The 20,067-nt window shown below is 45.2% G+C and overlaps 1 protein-coding gene and 1 long non-coding RNA gene across 5 annotated transcripts in view; one reads left to right on the top strand and one right to left on the bottom strand.

Moving 5' to 3' along the window:
• zeb2b (zinc finger E-box binding homeobox 2b) overlaps positions 1-11,303 on the bottom strand; it is a 49,022-nt gene extending 37,719 nt beyond the window's left edge. For 2 of the 4 annotated variants that reach the window (XM_049753189.1, XM_049753191.1), the window contains exons 1-2: positions 11,102-11,303; positions 10,023-10,173 (exon numbers count right to left, since the gene is read on the bottom strand). In XM_049753189.1, coding sequence (XP_049609146.1) covers positions 10,023-10,095 — 73 coding nt within the window. In that variant the 5' untranslated portion in view covers positions 10,096-10,173; positions 11,102-11,303. The remainder of the gene's footprint in view (positions 1-10,022; positions 10,174-11,101) is intronic. The other 2 variants (XM_049753187.1, XM_049753190.1) reach the window with 1 other exon arrangement.
• A 142-nt stretch (positions 11,304-11,445) lies between these two features.
• LOC125988303 (uncharacterized) lies at positions 11,446-14,595 on the top strand. The gene is made up of 2 exons (XR_007488268.2): positions 11,446-11,670; positions 14,223-14,595. It is a non-coding gene; the product is annotated as an uncharacterized lncRNA (long non-coding RNA).
• The last annotated feature ends 5,472 nt before the right edge of the window (positions 14,596-20,067 follow it).

Raw genomic sequence — 20,067 nt, 5'->3', positions numbered from 1 at the left:
AGATAATTTTGGTATTTTGACAAGAAAATGACACATGATTTTGCGGGCCACATATAATGATGTGGCGGGCCGGATCTGGCCCACGGGCCTTGAGTTTGACATCAGTGGGTTAGGGCAACCTAATCCCAAATAATCCTAACCCAGAGTGGATAAAATTTCTACCCCAATCCAGGTTTTTCTAGTTTCAAAAATGGCTACCGACAAGAATATCGGTACCGGCAAACTATACATCCAAATAATACTTCCAAAGCAGAAATAATAATCCCGGTGAATTATGACACACTTGGCTAGAGCAATTCATGATTTACAATATGTCGGCAGTGACTCAACACGTGGCCGCGGTGGCCGAAAGCGGTCACGGATCATCGCGGCGTGAGTGTAAAAGTTGGACGGAGACGGCGGCCTGTCAGGTGGAACATAAATAGACGTACCAGTCTAGATATCTGTTTTACTATCTCAGTGGAGCCGAGAGGGAAAGTGGTGAGGTGGGCTCAGGAGGAGGGAGGGGGGGGATTGCTCAATGGCGGTGAAAGCAAAAAAAAAAATCAGCCTCGATCTTATTTTCCACACTTGGGCGAGCTACAAGCAGCTCAGTTACACTACACTTGCAGTGAACAATCAGTCTGGCAAAGGTTCACAAAACAGCGAAATACCTTGTCACTTACTGGCTGACCTGCTCCGAGGATGAGAAGCGAGGGAGGGAGGGAGGAGGGAGGGAGGGAGGGAAGGAGGGAGTGGGAGTCTCCGAGAGGGGCTGACAACATGAAATAATCGGGAAGGAACTCTGCTGTGACTGAAGGAAAACGGCTCTGTTGGAAAATATCTCTTAAATTATTTATTTTTATTTTACAGATTATAATCCCTGAAGGAAAAAAAAATAGGTCCACTCTGCTGTACATATTTTGTGATGCACAACGACCCAAAAATAAGATCACAACAAAAGTCGTGATGACGAAGAGGTTTAGGTTTCACTCCTGGACTTTCCGAACTTTTTGCCGCCATTGGACGTAGCCTCCCCCCCTAGCTTCTTATACCACACTGTAAAACACAAGCGCCATGTTTGCTGGCACAAACAGCCGTCATAAGAAATGTGGCTCTAGCGAGAATTTCTACAGCCAGTTTTTTTTTCTCCCCCCCCAAGATGGTGGAAAGGTTTGGCTGACTGTCTCGTTCCAGATCCGACATTCCAGCGCCGCCAACTATAATGATGTACAATGACAGGTAATTACTAGGGGTTGTGAACATGAGAGGTCCAGATCAGCAGTATCTGTGAAGGTTCTGGAAAATCTGAGTGGGAGCGAGGACGGCCGCCAACATCCCGAGCGGAGCTCCCATCGGAAAAAAAAGAAAAGAAGAAAAAAATTCCCAGCCACCAGTTTCGTGTTGTGTTTTCCTTGACTTGGATTGTGAAGAAGCAACATTTGGGTCGTGTGTGAGCCACGTGCACCGAATTTCCAAATAACTTCCGAGCTTTGCTGTGTGTGGCAAATAAGTTTCAGTATTTACCCAACAGTTTCACCTGCATGCCGTGTGTGTGTGTTGCGGTAATCAACCTCACGCCCCTCCCCCACCCGCCATAAATTACCTCATCAGTGAGTGAAATTAACGCAAATTCTTGCAGGCAATCTGACAATTTCTAATGCTAATTAGCTTCTTCCCTTTACTTTTAAACTGTAGCACCTGTTTAGGTGCTGGAGTGTGTGTGTGTGTGTGTCGTTGCAGGCGCTGCAGCCGCATTTAATCACAATTTTAATTAAGCATGTTGGTAGATGTGTGAGAGAGAGGCAATTATAATGCAGATGAATGATGATTTTTTCCCGCATTAAATTGTTTTGTTTCTTCGTTAGCTTGATTGCATAAACACTGCTCACTTCTTATCTGCTGTAATTTTGTAACTGTTTTGCTAAGGGAGGGGGAGAACGGAGGGGGGGGGGAACACCAAGTTCTTGGGATTCTTTGATCCGGTTAACCCTTTAATTACCACAGCGAGAGGAAGAGGATTTACTGTCTTTCTTCCTCAAAACAATCAGAGTAGCGGCTTGTCAATCATTGTGAGGGTTTTTGTTAGAGCGCTGACCTTAAAACAACCAATCAAAGTCTTCCGCTCCCAGGCGCAGATGGGTTCCGTTGGCACCGGCTCCCGATCTTTATGTGCTCGTCAAAGTAACATTGGGTTCCACGACGGCGCCTTCGCCCGCCTTTACGGCTCTGGAATGTAGCTTTGAAATTAATGTAAAAACAAAGGCAAACCACCACGGCGCCTTTTTTTAGTTTATATGGGATGGTTTTTCCCTGAAGAGTTGCAAGTGGCGGCCGTCCTCCCTTTTTTCCTTCTTTCTTTAAAAGAGCCACTTCGACACAATCGGTAAACTGGACTTGCCCGAAAACACGGGGGAAAAAAAAAAAAAAACTCCCAGAATCCCTCCGTGCTGTGCTCAGTCCAATGACCCCCTCTCCCCGAAACAACACTCATTCTCTAATCCCACTGAGCACTGCTTTCAGTTTGTCCAGAGAGCATGCAGGGGACAGTCCAGACACACACACACACACATACACACACACAGCTATATAAAACTTTGCCTTCCCTTCCGTCACCCTGAAGTGCATCTAACAGGCCGGAGCTCCTCTCTGAATATTAGCGGTGACTGGCTGGAGGTAAACAGAGCATTAAATCCTGCAAAAGAGGCCAATATGCGCTCGGGACAATGGACCCGGCCCGCCATCTCCAAGCCTTTGTTCTGAGCTTAACAAAACTCTGCCGTCACACTGCTTTACCTCAATGGCGGCCTGTCGAAACGGCCATCAAGCCGTCAGCCCGCAAAAAAAGCTGAGGGCGGGGTGGAGACAGTGGGAGGGGGAGGGAGGGGTGAAGGAAGAAGAGGATGATGATGACAGGAGAAGATGAAGGCAACGCGATTCGTGAGAAGATGAAGCGGACTACCGAGAGGAAGGAAGCCGTTAAATTATTTGCAAACAGGTGGTGGGAGGAGGGAGGGGGTTGAAATTAAAAACATAATCACCCTCGCCTCTCCCACGCAAACCTTAATAACAATATATGGCAGCAGGAAGGTGGGGGCGGAGAGGGGGGGGGTTGTCTGTGACGTGGAACTGGAGCAGCCAGACTCACTAAAAGTTTCATCAAAAAATCCTTATCTGCTTCCCTCTGAGGGTTGCAGCGGGGTGGGGGTGGGGGGGGGGAAGCTGGCCGACACATGTTAAATAAAGTATGTAAGCGTCTGCCATTTTGTAATTGACAAAAAAAAAAGAGCCCTGGTGTAAACGGTTGTCTGTCGCTCTTGCGACTGTCTGGCGACCAATCTGCTTTAGTCTGCTGCTGCAGTCAGCTGAGCAACATTGAAAAAAAAAAGATCACAAAATGCACAAAGTTGAAGAAAAAAAAAAGTCCTGAGTCAGCAGAAAAAAAAGTATCACCCAAAAGTGGGCAGTGCCAAATTATTAATTGCCAGTGCAGCATGACAATTAAAGAAGGCTACTGCAAAGGTAGCACAAATGAATATTTCATGACTTTAATTACTGAAAAGTCATTGCCAGTCACTGCAACTAATTAGCAAACATAATAACATTAGCCAAACTGTGATTGGTGCTTCACTAGCTTGCAGACAAATGAAGAAAGCAGGAACAGGAATACCTCCACCTGCACATCTATTCCCATCAGCCGTGTCCCACTACTTTGCGTCAAGGTTTTGAGATTGTGCCGACAATAATGCCAAGAGGCCCAAGAAAGGAAGTGCTTGAAAAAAAATTTTAATCAATGAGAAATGATCAATTTCTCAGATTTTGCCTTTTATCGGTAAGCCAACTGAACATTTATTTACAGAAAACTAAAACTGGTCAAAATACTGATGAACATCGTCAATCTAATTATCGTCGATAATTTATGTGAATTTTTGTCAGTCATTTATATATAATCTGACTTTTCTATTTCTACACTGTGATTATTTTATTCAATTTTTAAATTTCAAATTGAAAAATTGTCATTCTTTCAATCTGATTTTATTTCCAACGTTTGAAAGGTGCAGTTGAGTTCGCCGTGATTACAGAACTGAGCTTCAATATTTCATAACATCACAGCAGATACATGACTTGCGTGTGTTTTCCTTCCTTCTCTAGGGGACCAGAATAGTTGTTGTACAGTCAGCGCCGTGTTTTAAGATGTCACTCTCAAGCTAATTATAGCCACATAGCATTTGAAAAAAAAAAAAAAAAAAACTTGGAACGTATAGGATCAGATCGCATATAAGTATATATATATATCCGTATATATTTTATTTATATTATATACGTATATGTATATATGTGTGTGTGTATATATATATATCATATAATATAAATATGATAAAAATAAAAATAAATGTGTATTAAAATATCTAAACTTTACAATGCCTTTCAGAACAAATGTGTTTTCCACAATTTTTAAAAATACTCCAGCTCCGAGCTAAAAACAGGAAGTACAGTCCACAATTTGTGTCTATCACCTTTAGTTTGTTATTTGGTGCGAAGGACGTAAAATAAAAAGCGCTCAACAGAACGTAGTGCCCTAACACGTCATAAAATGACCTCAAATTCAAGTATGGAAGACCTCGTCAAGTCGTAAGAATAACACTGCAATTTATCTGAGGAATGCCGGACGATAAGGACTAGGGTGCATATAGATTGCGCGGGGAGGTGGGGGGGTGCTCGATATGGGCTGGCGGTAGCAGTAATTAGGAAGTCCCAACTTTTAGTCAGGAATGTTTGGAGAACAAACATCAGTGAGTCCCAACCACTTGGTTTGTGGAAGATGAGAGCTCATCAGGTGTGCCAAAGGTCAACCTTGATTGGTCCTCCAAAAGATATGAACCTATTTCTCCACTTTCTGCGATGAGCGTGCATGGCTGCCTCGGCCTCGTTGAAACGTAAGCCCGAGTGTCTCCTCGGCCGTGTGAGCCGCCTGTCAGGGCGACGGCGGACGACGGGCCTGTCGGCGTGATTATCCCCCCGCTACCTGAGGAGGTGTTTGTTTGACATCTGCCTCTGACAGCGGCGGGACGAGCGGCGTTCAGGGGCGGGGGCTCCCTATCCAGTCACAACCGATTAACACGTAAATTCACCTCTCTGACTTTTTTTTTTTTTTTTTGCCACGCTCGACTTTGCTGCACATGTCCGTGTGCTGACATTTAAAGTAAAGGGTGCTCCCCCCCTCCCCCCTCCACGTTTCATCTCTCCTTGACTCACTCTTGCCAGAGGTTAACTGTATGTTTGAATAACAGAGAGGCCGCGTGTAATTTCTGACCATTTCCTCTTTAGGCTGCAACCTCCGGTTAGCGGGCCGCTTGATCAGCGGGCGAGATGAAAGCTAGAAAAAATGCGTGCAGCCGCAAAACGACCTAATTTTGTTCATCTCGCTTGGCGATCGGCCGCAATTAAAGCCAGATAACGCGTCGGAATTCCGTGCGAGGGCACGCGGCGGCGCGGGCTAGGCCTCGTTAGAGAAAGGTAATGGCAGGCGAGCGGCGAGGTGGCTCCCGAGCGGTGAATAATGGAGCAAAGTGATCTCGCTTCAAATAGCATCCGCTAGCAAGGTGGCGAACGGCGCCGACTTCCACCTTTACATTGGATAAGCTCAAATCTAAAAAAGTCGAGTCGTCAAAATCACATCGGCGGATTGAAAACAAGCAGCGGGATGAGCCGGGCCGGATGGGCCCCGTAAAGACTTGTCACTTGGCTCAAATGAGGCGTGATATTTGCCGACGCATCACCGTGCGGCGATTAAAGGTGGCGTGCAGGTATTTGCTTTTGTTTTCTTGCAAGGGAAGGGAACAAGGAGGCGGAACATTAAGTCCAACCCGTGTCTGAAGAGTCCAAAGTGCCACCAGCCACCAAATCACAACGTCCTGGTTGCCACTTTGGCCACTGACTGCCAATGTGTTTAAGAGACCACCCCGCCCCCCCGACACCAGCCACCCCGTCCCTCCAAAGCAGGGGTTAATATCATGGCTGCCTGGTAAGGCATTATCCAGAACCTCCCAGAACAAAAGGGCCCTTTTGCAAACAGACTCTTTCTCCTTCACCCCCCCCCCCCTCCACCGCCACCCCCAGTGTCCAAAGGTGTTTGCTGAAGTAAATCTGCCTAAATCCTGCGCAGCTTGGCCATGAGGAAGAGGAGGGGGAGGGAAGGTGTACCGATAATCCTTCTTCTTAACCAAAAAGAAGAAAAAAAGTTGTGTGTGAGGAAAAGAAAGGGTAAAAAGAAATCCATATCACATGACCCCCCCCCCCTCCCGACCAAATCCCACATCTCCCCATCTTTACTCAAGATTTGCATCCATCCCCGCCTGGGAGGTTGCCGATAAAGATATCAGTTACACAAGGAGCTTGCGAGACACCTGCCCGGTGTTTGCGGCTCCCAACTTTTTTTTCCCCCGGCAAGAACCAGACGACACCTGCTCGCGGATGCTCCGGCCCGCCGCTTCTTCTCAAGAAGCGGACGGGTGTCCACGAATAGTGCGAGCACGCCATCTCGTAACACTATCTGTGTGTCAGGAGGGGCCCGGGCCCCCGCTAGAGGAGGGAGGCTATAAAAGGCTTGTAACCAGGGGACCGGCAACAAACAAGCACAAACAGCCCAGTTATTTCTCTCCAGCAGCCACCCCTTCCTCCCTCATCTTCCTCCATCGCCTCCCCCCCCCTCCCACCCCCTTTTCATCTCGGCCCCCTTTCTGATGCTGAATGCAAATGTGCAGCCCTGCTGCTGGCGGCGAGAGGGGCTGAATTGTGATTAAGAGGGAGAAGAAGAAGCAGCAGAAGAGGAGCTCCTTTCTTTGTTCTCCCCCTGGGGGATGTTTACCAGGAGAGACGCGGCGGATCAGATATGAAAGGCATTCAGGTCAGCATTGATGTGAGCCAAAGTGAAATGGTACCTAAGGCATTCCAAAGACCCGCCGTGTCAGGGGTCCGGCCCGCCGGTGCCTCTGCGAGTGTGGGTTCTCTGGCCGCCAGGCGGAGGAGAAGGGGAAGGGGAAGGGGGGGAGCGAAAAATAAAAGACGCGTCTTCACACCAGCGCGGTGGTCGAGGATGCAAAGGAAATAAAAAGAAATAAAAATGGCAAAGAAAAAGAAAAAAGGTCAAAAAATGTTTTTCATGGCTATTTTCGGGGAAGGATAAAAAGCTTCCATCCGATGTCCAGGATGGAGGAGATGATCATTAGTCCGTGTGTGTGTGTCTGTGTGTGTGTGTGTGTGTGTGTATGTGTGTGTGTGCGTCCTGCTTTTATGTGTCTTATCAAAGGTGCGAGCAACTATGCACGCATGTGTACACATGCTGCCGAACTAGGACACAAATCAGAAGAGATGACGATGAAGACAAAATGTCACATCAGAAAATGAGAAAATGACAAAATATCAAATTTAAAAAAAAAAAAAGATTCAATTTTTAACGTGGGGGGAGAAGAAGACTGCCGTGCGCTCGACTTCCACCCGGCAGACGTATTCATAAATCTCTTTTTATATTTACATTTATAAACCACGGCCGAGGGAAGAAGAAATCCAAAGGTGTCACGCCGCCGGTGACGGGACAATTCTGACCTCGGCCGGGCTGTGACAACGGCGCGTTTGTGCCGACGGCGCCGTCGCAGCGGGCCCCGGAACATCTCGCCGTCATTATTTCACTCGCTCAAACAGAATAATCCCTCGGACGCAGACGCGGCCGTGAACTGCTTGTATGCGCTAGAAGAAGCCATCAGGAGCGGAAGGCTGCACACAATTGGCGACCCGTATGGGAATGGCGGCGCTGAATGGCGCGGCGGACAACCCCCCGCCATTATTGACGGTATAAACATGTAAATGAAACACATTACCGCTGACAATCAATTGTCCGCGAGCGGCCTGCGAAACCTCCTCCTTCCCTCCCCCTCTACCTTGAGGGAGAGGGGAGGTGGGTGTGTGGGGGGGGTACCTTGCCTCACTCCCACATGCCTCCCCCCCTTCCTCCCTAAACGCTCACGGTTCTCTCCCACACAACTTTAAAAAGACTGCGGAATAATTGTAATGGACAAATTGTTTGGACTGGCACAAATGTGGCATTGTGTTACACTCAATGCATGCTTAGACACACACACACACACGCACACACACACACGCTGTAATTCAGACTACATGTAAAGCGCGTTACTGAGCTGCAGCTGTTATGTAATCTGAGTACAGTTCCAAGGGGACATCCTGACAATTAAAGGTCAAAGGTCACACCGGGAAATCAGAAATGATTCAGATGAGGGCAATGCAGGATTTAGAGGGCGAAAAAATATAAAACATATTTCCCGGGTTATCACAAGATTTGCCCGTCGTCCGGTGGGAAAATCACGTTTGTTCACCGCTGGATCGGAAGAGCCACACCTGAGCGGGCCCGAACTTTCACTATGTGTGTGTTCTTTGGAATATTGTGCACAGACATGCAGGAGGAAGTGACGAGCTGTGTCTAAATATCACATGACACGCTGGCCAGAGAGCGTTACCGTGTGCCACCTCCAGCCCTGAAGGCCAACAGTCATCTGGATGAGAATGTCATCGCTTGGACAACTTAGTGAGCAAAGGCCTCATTAATACTAATTGGCTGGATGGCTGGAGAAAAAAAAAAGCATCACATTGGCCACAAACAGGCCCTAAAATAAATTGCAAAAGAACACACGAAGCCGCTTTCTCGAAATCGCGCCAAGATTTCGACACCACGCACGTTTGGGTTTGATTCGTCTTATTCTGACGGTGCTCTCGGAGCCGGGCTCGGCGGAACAGACCGGGTTAGTCCTCCGCTCAGTCAGGGGGAGGACACAAACCCCAATAAGACTCTAGATTCCCAGGGGACTATGGAGGGGGGGGCGGAAAGGGAGGGGCCGGTGAGGGCATCAAGCAGGGAACTTACTACATGTCATATAATATTATTCAAAATACTGCATGCAACTATTTTCACAAGCGATTCAAATATCTGAGCTCCTCCTTAATGTGTGAAAATTATTTGGAATACTTTTTAACATTAAGGGGGTGATAAAAAAAATATTCATTTGAACAAAAAGGTGCTACTAAACAAGCTCTAAATATATATTTGCTTAAATAAATAAATATTTAAAAGCCAGCTGCTGCTTTTCACAAGAGGAATATTATGTTTTCCTAGCATCGATCCAGCAAATCAATAAATGAAATCTGATCCAAATAAAGAATCCGTGTCGGCGTTGCTATAAAAATCTAATACAATTAACAAGTCTCGATTCAAGAAAAATGCAAAGCTTGTCTGAGCAGCTGCATGGCAGCCTTCATGTTTCACACACACACGCGCGCGCGCGCAAATACGCAAGCGCGCACGCACGCACACACACAAGCACAGTGTGTATGTGTGGAATAATCAGGAATAACGGGGCCAGGAAATGTCACAGCACATTTGCCTCTTGTGGGAAAGTGCGCACTCGAATGGATAAAGAAAAGCAATAAATGTGCACCTCCAGCGCGCCAATTAGTGTCCGAGTTGAGACGACAAGTCGAACCGTCACGTCCAGCAATGCACGCGACGACCCGCGTCACCGATCATTTTAGGTTCTTAATAAAATTAAATTGAAAAGAAAATGACGCCCAAAAATTCTACATACAAGAGTAGCCTGATGTAAAATAAAAAAAAATCCAACACCCACACGCGCAATGAAGCAAAAACGGAGTCACAAGTCGCGCGTGTCCAGGGATCAGCCACACTCGGGTGACCGTTAGACACAAGCACTCCACTCCACCCCACGACGGACGGGTTCGTGCCAGTCAGCAGGCCCGTCGACACCGACACAACTTTCCAACATGCCAAAGTTTGCTCGTTGCTCCCTCAACAACACAGCCCCCAAAAGAGTGGGCACACAAGACCGCACAGGCAGGCAGGCGGGCGGGCGTGGGGTTTGTCCCCGAGCGGACTAACGGTCCCGACTGGAGCGCACAGCAGGCGACGACTCAAACAGCAGAGCGAGGCGGAAAGATCGGAGCGGATGATCTCTTACCGTTTTTCCGTCTGGGGTTGGCCTGTTTTCGCCGCTTGCACCGGGGCCCATCCGCCATCATCTCCTGCCTCATTTAGAAGTGCGCGTGTGGGCTCACTCAGACGGCAGCTCGCATGGACCCCAACGCGTGGATTCAGTTTGTCGTCTCACTCTGACGGGACACACACACACCAACATGCACGCACACGCACACAAAACAAGAGCCGCGACAGTGTTAGCCTTGCGAGACAGACGCACAAACTAACTTTGGTGTAGACAATGAGAAAAATAAAAAATATAAATACTTGGGATAATTCTGAGATTATGATGACAACAAGGGATGATAAAAAAAATCAACAAAAAACCCACACATCGTCATTTTTTACCCGAGATTGTGTTTAAGATTCAAATAATTTCATTTTAAAAGTTCCTCATTTTTTTGTTTTGTTTATTTAGTTTTACTTGTTCAAGTAACAGCTTGTGTAGTGGCTCCAAACTCGACAATGAAGGGGGGAAAAACACCTTCATCATATTTTAGGCCGTTTTTAAACTGAGTTCCACGGGCGTGCACACACACGAGGAAAAAGTATAACGGAACTTTGAACAAATTGCTGCGACTGCATTGTTTACGCCGCGCGCAGCTTTCGCAAATAGCAAATCAATTAGAAAACACGCAAGTGAAAATGCATGAAAACCAGGTTGCGCTGAATGCGTAAATTGCGCACAAAGAAAAGCTAAAAGATTGTCGTGGGACTAACTGATCAAATATGTGCAAATAAGTTGAAAACGACGTGTCAATTGTTTTGCAGCCTGGCGCGAGTGGGCACAAAGTGGACCGAGCGGGCGGACCAGCGTCGTCTGCTCCTCTCCGAGCACAGGCGGAGCTGCGCTGGGCAAAACGCCGGGCAAAGAGCGCCCGGTGCCGGCTACGAGGAGCCTCCACTGACCGCCTCTGCGCATGCATGGATTTCTCTTTTTCTTTTTTTCTCCCCCTTTCAAACTACCTCATCCACCTGCGCAGGTAAGTTCCAAGTGAGGCGCGAAGTGGAGCGCGTCAGTTTGGAGAGCGAATAAAAGGGAAAAAAGTGCGCCGAACGTACCTGCTTGCTGTGAGGGGAACAAACAGTGGTGTGTTGGTCCGATGACACCGGAGCGCGGCGGTGAGCGGATTCCGGTCCAGCGGTGATAATAAAGCCTTAGAAATGAAGCCTGCTTGTGGTTGGGAGGAGGGAGGGAGCGCGCGTCCTGCTCGGGCAGGTTTACAACTGATGTCTTACACCCACTCCAGGAAACAAACCTGGGTCGTGTTCCGCCTCTTCTAATGACATTTTTTTCTTTCCACCTCCTTTTCTTTGCAGTGCACACGGAGGAGAAGCCCCCTGAAACGCACGCCACCTATCTTCACGGGAGGGGATAATTGAGGGGAGCCAAACGTGAGCATCTTCTGGCTTCAACTTATTATTATTTTTTTTATTTCCTCTATCCCACCCCCCACCCCCACCCCCGACACGCTCTTGTTGCCCCCTCCTGCTCCTCTCGCTTTCTGCATCCTTCTCTTTGGCACTGTGAAACCAACTATGTCCACGCGGAGTTTGTGTGCATGTGTGATGTGTGCGCGCGTGTGTGCGCGGGGAAAAACTTGAGGCACGTCCACGCCAGCCGCAACCACGTAAGGATTCTTATTTGCAAATTTTTATTTACACTTGGTGTTTTGGGCAGAGATGTGCGCGTTCTCGATCCGCTTCATTGACCGCAAAGCGTTGGCCGGTCGCCCAAATGTGCAATTTTTTTACGGAATATGTATTTTTCTGTAAAATACAATAGTAGCAATTTTGTGCGCTAAATTGTTGAATTTAGTACCAACATCTTTTTGTGAGTGTCTAACTATGTTTCTGTGAAAATTATTCAAGAAAACCTGAACTGTTTCACTAAAAAAAAATTGTGTGGGTGTTAACAAATAACAACGTTAATATTTGAACTCTTCGTTTTAAATTTGATGCATAAGATGCCATGCGTTTGTAATTTTATTTATTATTTTTTTACCAAAAGAGTTGAAAATCCTGGCACTGCAAGCAAGTATATCTACATAACTTACGTGTAAATTGCATGGTGGGGGGGGGGGGTTAATTTGCATTTTACTCATTTGCACATTTTTTAGCGCTAGATAATAAATAATAAAAATCAAGCAAAAAAAAAAAAAATCATGGTTTTTACATTTAAATGACGAACTATATTCCAACAGTGACACATACAGGCTATTTTAGAATAGCTCTGTGGCACTAAAAGATCGAAGAAATAAAAAAAAAGAGAGAGAGGGGAGAAAAACATAAAGTGACATAAAGAGACGTAAAGTGTCCGCGGAGCTGCACGAGTCCCTGCAGGAATATTATGCGAATATCATCGACATTTTCGAGCTTTATTAGAGTGATTCTCGCTTCTGGAGGCCACTTAAGAGGATGAACCCCACATTTATTAAAGAAGTCAACCATCTCAACGCGCGCCGCTCTCTCTCTCTCTCTCCCTCTCTCTCTCTCTCGCTCGCGCACACACACACACACACACGCACACACACACCACAGAGGGATGGAGTGAGGGAGCAAGCCCCGCCCTCGGAGCGAGATGATTGGCTAAGCAAATGAAGGGTTATTTTGTGTCCCTTCCTTTTGCAGGTCGCTACTGGATGGCTAATTAAATCATCAATCAATCCCCCTCCTCGTTTTTTTTCTTTTTTTTTTTGCATCAACGAAAACTCAGATGCTGTTTAATTAGCAGAAAAAAAGTATAATTAAGGTTGAGTCTTAAAATTATTACTATTATTATTATTTTTATTATTATTAACGGGTAAGTTGAATTTATTTCCAGCCAACTTTTGTGGTGTGACGGAAGTGACGTAAGGCCGCTTTGCCTGTCATTTTCCCCGGGTGGAAAGTGAATCAGCTCCTGGGTGAATTATTGCCACGCGTAATTTGCTGTTGGGGTATTTGCATGTAAACGAAGCGGCGTGGTTGGCGCACTTTCACACGGGCGCGCGCGCGCACACGGCCACAGATGCATTCATCCAGGCGGGCCTGAAGTGGTAGCTCTCGCTTTTCTCCACGCACGCAGGCTCTTGTGCGTGGGGCCGCATATTCAGCGTGTAAACGGATTAAGTGTGTGTGTGCGTGTGTATGTATGTGTGTGTGACCTTTAGGGGGAGGCGGTGTGTTTAGTGCCTATATGGTGTTAATTGAGGGGGGCGTTACTGTTTTAATATTTATTCTGCATGTAAATTTGATTATCAAAGTGTGATTACGAGGTGAATTCTTTGTCTGCTTGTTTAATACGACGTTGCAGCAAAGAAATCTGATGGCTTATTTTGTCAATTTGAATCAATAGACGCTGGGAGTTTCAATGCGCCTGGAGGCAGAAAATCAAAATATAATCCTCATTTTTGTTGTGTGTGTGCGTACGTGTGTGTGTGCGCGTGTATTTGTGTGTGTGTGTCGTACAAAGCTGCATACTTTCCGGTCCAAACTCCGAGAAGGTGCCGCTCAAATTGAACTCGCGGAAGAAGATGACAGCAAAGAAGCGATACATTTATGAATTTTGAAAAGGTCAAAGGTCAGGAAACAAGTGCTCAGAAGAAAATATGGATTCCTGCTTAGGTACAAATGTAGATTTTTATTATTTTTTTTCTCTTGATGTCAAAGCTGCACTCAACTGAGCCAAATGTACAAATCTGAGCACGTGATGTCGGCTGATGAATAAATTCATGCAAGGTTTGTTTGCTGTATGCTGCACGCATGCACACATGCCGAAGAAAGACGCTGCGGCAGCTACGGCGCCGACACGGGGCCCGACTACCACTCCGCTACCAAATTACAAATGGAGCAGCCGCACCAACATTTCGGGGAAAAAAAAAAAAAAGTCCACAATGGAGATTTTATCTTCAGTTCCTCTCATTATCATGAAGGGTGCTGCTCAAAAGTTGACATGAGGATATCATGAGACACGTGTCAAAACAGATCATGTGGAATTCTTCTTTGTGCAGTTTTTATAAAGAAGGAAAGCGGCGAGAGTTTGACCTGCGACATGTCGATTGACCTCGACGGTTTCTGAACGCCCGGATCTGTTTTTTTTTTTTTTTTTTTTTTTTCTATGAGTAGAGTAGGCGGAGTCTGCAGCAAAGCTCGGGCATCCCGCATCTCATCTCCCCACTGTGCTTGTTTGCGTCTCTTGCAGCTTTGCCAACATCAAACCAAGCAGCTCCCATCTGACTTGGTCTCTGATAGCCGCCAACGCCACGCCACGTCGAGATTGACGGACAATTAAAGAGCGGGAGCCGACGGCCGGGCCGTGTGATGTGTAAGGGCTCCTCCGACATCTAAAATGAAGAGTTAGCATTTTTTTTGTTTTTTCTGATCCCTTTCGCGAGGACAAGAAGGAGAACAAGCTAGCCGGGGCACAAACAAATGTTTGCACTGGAGAGCTATTGATTTGCCATCTTCTCAGCTATTCACTGACACACACACACACACATACACACGATTACAAACATCCGCATGTGAAATGAAGCCACCGATGCTGGATTGAGTCAATAAAGAATTTAAAACAACTTTGCACTCTGCAGACCTTCACTGACAACTGGACTTCACTTTATTAGGGACACCTTCCCGCTCGCCACCACATCAGCAGCCAATGTCGCAAAGAATCAATTTGACAAATAAAAAAAGGCTTCTGATCCGGTCTCTGATAGATCCCGCCAGGAAACTTTTTACTTGCAGAGAAAAAAAAAAGAAAAAAGCACAACTTTATCGCTTGCCCCAATGAATAATTGACAGTGTCTCCGCTGAATAATTAATCAAACATTTGAATAATTGTTGTATCTCTCATCTCAACATTCATTTGCATATTGCCGTGCTCTTAATACGAGTGCACATCCTCTCAGGACACAAAGAAGAAAAAAAAAAAAGAACAAGTGTACATTTGCGGGAACCTCGTCCCACATTTGCGCTCGACGGCCGCAAAAACATTTAGCCGGGATAAGAAAATAATCAAGATCGTTCTTGGGAGTCACATTTGATATTTTCCGCAGAATTCCTCTTAATATCCTTCAGGGAATAAGTTGGTTGCAAAACTAGAAGAGCACTCAGTGGATCCCGGACCTGGACCGAGGTGGAACAAACCTCATTTGGATCCTGTCGATTGCAAAGGAATTTGTGCGACGCAAATGGAAAAATGTGCATTAAGCCATGAAGAGATCAAGCATTAAAAATTAAAATGCTGCAATAATGAGCAAAAAAAAAAAAAAAACAGACAATAATCTAAATGTGAAAATAATAGCCACAAGAAGAAAAACTGCAATCAATACATTTGCAAAACAAGTGACAAAATGGTTTGGATTGTGCAAAAAATAGTTTTGGGGATCAAGGCTAGTCTAAAATTAAAAAAATGATTGACCCTAACAAAAGAAAATCTGAATTCGGCATCTTAAACCGGATGGGAAAAAAAATGACTCAAGTCAGGGACAAAAATGTATTTCCAATATACAACTGCGTTTGTAAAATGTGTATTTAAGCAGCAAAATCTACAAATCAGCCAAGGTCACATGACCCAAGCCAGAAAACAGTTGAGCCGTGATTGGTCATTACGCGAGCCCGGTCGGCCGGCACTGCGATGATGGTGACAAACGGCTGCATTTTGCTGCTTCATTCATATCCCACAAATGAATTATTAATCACAAATTGGGGATTAGATTAGAGTGGAGGCGCATAGAATACATATTATTGCCAAGAAAATTCTTGACTTCAATTCCTCTTCAAAAAAAGAGCAATAACAATCAGGTGTAAAAATTAGGGCGGAGCTAACCAATAGCTCCGCCCACAACTGTGTGGTGAGCTGCTCGCAAGCAAACATCTTTTCATGAACTCTGAAACTTTCGACTCGTGACCTCTCCAACATGCCTCCCGGAGTCTTGCATGTTTTCACATTTTGTATTTGCATTATTTTCGATATATTTTTCAAGCCGGGCTAATCCGTCGGTTAGAGGTCAAGGGGAGGGGAGAGTCACGGTCGGCCGGACGTTGGTTTGTTATCCCGACACTCAAAGGATTTGGAGGGATGTTGATAGAAGTGGCTCGAGCGCTTCCTGCCGAGCGAGCGGGCGAGTAGACGAGACGAGCGCAAGCACGCACGTGGCCGAGGTACGACGCCTCCTTTGATGGCGGCCTTGTTGTCGCAGCCTGCGCCGACTCGAGAGATTGTTGGCCACAATTGACTGTGACAATTAGGGTGCCATCAGCGTCCTGAGTGGCGCTCTTAAAGCTAATTTACATGTCACTTTGTTCTAAAAAGAGAAAAATATGCCGCTCACTGCCTCTCGCCCCCCCCCCCCCCCCCCCCCGCCCCCTCCCAACCTTTTGCGGCTGTCTCCAATCCATCCCAGATCGCCTTGTAAACTGTCATTTGTACACCGCTCAGGGGAACCTGGCTGACGAGAGGCGGCCCGGTCGCCATTTCCATGTGAAAAGAGGCAATCACCAGGGCACTGCTGAGCCTATTGTTGGCGGCAAAGGTGGTGGAGAGACGAGGGGGGGGGCGTCAATTTACAGGCAGAGAAGTTAACCTTCTGGCGAGGTGCGTTTCACACCCATTAGGCACGTATGTGTGTCTGCTGTTTGCCGATTTTCTGCCCTTTTGTCAAACATCTTATTAAGCCCTTGAAGTTCGCTTCGGTGCAAATTGTGAGTGCAAAACCTGTACGAATAGTGAAATAAACAATTTTGGGAACAATTACCGACCGCCGGGATGGAAGTCACCGTAACGGGAGCGAAACACAAAGCCAAGCTCGGGCCAACAACGAGAACATGGAAATTGCTCTTCGTTGTTGAATTGATTGGCGATGCTGTCGCTGTCTTCCCGTGTTGGCAAGCTCAACTTTAGGGAACGGTCGCTTGGGAGTACTCGAGTGACACGCTCAACCACACACCACCAGGATTTACACGATCTAGAATATGGAGCCGATTGCTGATTAGCAAGTAACGATAAAAGTAACGATTACCAGCGTACATTTGGCATAGCGACTGGCCCGGCCCACAAATTCTGTCTAATAAAACAAATAATTTAAAAATTTGCTGTGAGTTTCCACCTTTGCGAATGCAATCAATGACGTGATTGAGCAGTTTTTTCGATCATATTTGAACTGGTCATTGATTTTGCCAAATATCTGCTAATCTATGTAGTCTGAGATTGTTTTTACTCTCACACATACAGGATTAGCAAAGTGCTTTTCTGTTATATATAAATGAAATATTCTCATACATACCACAAAAATTCTTTCACACAAATGTATTTATTTTTTACTAATATATATATATATATATATATATATATATATATATATATATATATATATATAATTTTATTTATTTATTTATTTTATTTATTTATTTTCCCTCTCACACACAACTTAAACACTCGGACGCTCATGATCTCTCACAAAGTAGACATTTGATGATTTGTCTTTTGTCTAGAACAGGGGTGCTCACACTTTTTCAGATAGCGAGCTACTTTTAAAATGACCAAGTCACAAACATCTACCGACTACAAATGAAATTGTGAAAAAAAAAGTCCAACTCCCATTCCGTACGAAAGTGAGAAGTTTTTGGCTTCTTACTTGGTCCAGCAACACTTTTGATGGTCATAAACTTTCTTTAGTTTATAAGAAAAAAGCGAGTACTTACCATCCGTGCGTTGATGCGTCGGGCGTTGATTAGCTTGTTAGCTTTGGCGTCGGGCTTAAATAAACTGCGGTTGGGGGGGGGGGGGGTGTTTACTGTCTATTGCGCATGTGCGGCTCACCGTGATTGCCTCCGGACAGGCTTACCTGTGTGTCAATCAAGCGGTGGGATGGAATCTAACCAATAGAAAAAACATATATATTTTTTTTAAATGTCATACAATCGACGTAATGAGCAATCCCTGGTCTAGAAGATATTTAGGGTTTTTTTTTGTGTGTTTTTTTTTTTGTGGTTTGTCTTTCTCGTTGATTCCACCTGTGCGTCAATCAAGTCTCTCGTGTTAGCCAATCAGCTCCCTCCAACACTTTGCGTCTTCAGGTGTTCCTGATCGTCTCATCATTTGGCTTGTATTTATTTCCCTGGCTCCTTTGGTTCTGTTTGCGGTCTCCTCGATGTGTGTTTTGTTGTCACTCTGCGTTTTGGTCTTACTTGTTCTTCGGCGCAGCGCCTTGTTAGTTTTTTGTTGTTGTTATGAAATCATTTTATTCAGTACGTCCCGCATTCCTGCCTTGTCTCTCCCGCAATCGGTTCCTTAATCGTACCATGCAAAACCTTTTTGAAACTGCTCATTGACACTTGAAAAATTTCATAGACGTTTGATTTTGTCTTAAAAGTTTATTCACACATTCTACTGAATTACTCTAACACACAATTACTGTCTATGTTGTTAAAACATTCTCACGCTGACATTTTTTTTTTTTTAGCTCTTAGTGAAATGCTCTCATAAGCATGAGAAAATCTCTTTGAAGAAAATTATTACCACACTTTTGGACATTTACTGAAATTCCCATACACGGTCATGCACTCACATAAACTCATACTCACTTTTCAAGCTCAAATTAAATTTGTATTTCAGTTTATTATAAGGGCAGTATGTGTGAGAGCATTTCAATACTGTGAGTAACAATTCACTATTGAGTATATTTGAGTGGTCTGAATGAAAGCAATTGTTTTTATGAGCACATTCCAGCATCATATGTGAGAGGTAACCATGAATTATGTCGCTGATGGGCCCTCATAGTAACATCGGGACGGCCCAAGTTTGCCTTGTTGTGAGAGGCTGTCGGTGGCAGGTGCAGTGTGTGTGTGCGCCAGTGTGTGAAAGCCCCCCGGCCCCTCCTACTTTTAACCACTCAACACACACATGCGCACACACCGGCTGTCCTTTCAAAGGGAGCACAGAGTGTGTGCAGAAACAGCAGGTTGATGGGATAATGCCCATCATCTGTTGCACCGTGTCATTTGCGCACCGCCATAACCTGCTTTTGTAACCGCCGTACACACACACACTCTTTTTGGCAGCATGGATTTTGCAAGTGTGTTTACATGTAAGTCTGAACAGACACAGAATCAGATGGGCATCCCATGTGTGTGTGTACGTACATGTGTCAAGGTGGCGTGACATCACCCTGTTGTGCAGCTCACAATAATCATTTGAATAAATTCCCTCTTGTGATGCGAATGACCTAATCCAGATTTGCCGCTCATTATTCCCATTCTGCCACAAACATACAACAGATATAATCTCGATAATTCTTAATCTCAATAATTCCGCTGAAAATGCTGACAAGGTGGTGTTCTACTCAACAGCCAAAATTTGCTTGATATTTTTTCTATAAATTTTTAAGCTTTTTTTTTTTTCTAAACATGACGGTGAGGTAAATATGAGTGAGAATGTCGGTTACTAATCGTGGCCTTTTAATTAATTGTGTAGCATGAGACAGGCTGGATTAGTGCGCGGACAGGTGGGCAGATTTAAACCGTCCCACTCGGACACATGTTGGGACTAAAAGCGAGCCATCATCCCGAACAAAGAGGCTTTTTTTTTTCATGGATACTCTCCAAATGTGTTTGTGTGTGTGTGTGTGCATGCCTGTGTTCAAAGTATAATCTTCCAATCATTCAGCAGATATTTTTTCTTTTTTTCCCTTGGTCGAAACCATCTACTGTGTTTGTTTTCTTTCAACGGAGTCTTTTTGAACATCACCTCTCTAAATATCATCATTAAATGTTGCTGCAAAGTCCCTCCAACATGAGTCATTGTTGTCATGCCACCTTCACACATCACGTGACCCACTAACTGGCACATAAAAATAAACAGACAGATGTAGAAAAATACAGTGTTACCTTCACTCACAAATAGAAATCAAATTTGTAACTCGCTTTACTTATGCTGATGTTTGTGATGTTTTTTTTTTTTTTTTTATCTACCATTAAGGGACAGTTCAACCATATGATGGAAACTTGAATAGAAAAACTAATGAGTTATATTTATTAGAATTTAAGGA

The sequence above is a fragment of the Syngnathus scovelli genome, chromosome 2 (assembly GCF_024217435.2).
Source record: "Syngnathus scovelli strain Florida chromosome 2, RoL_Ssco_1.2, whole genome shotgun sequence".
Lineage (NCBI taxonomy): Eukaryota > Metazoa > Chordata > Actinopteri > Syngnathiformes > Syngnathidae > Syngnathus > Syngnathus scovelli.
Note: the sequence above shows the minus strand (reverse complement) of the source record. Positions and strands in the feature narration are given on the sequence as shown.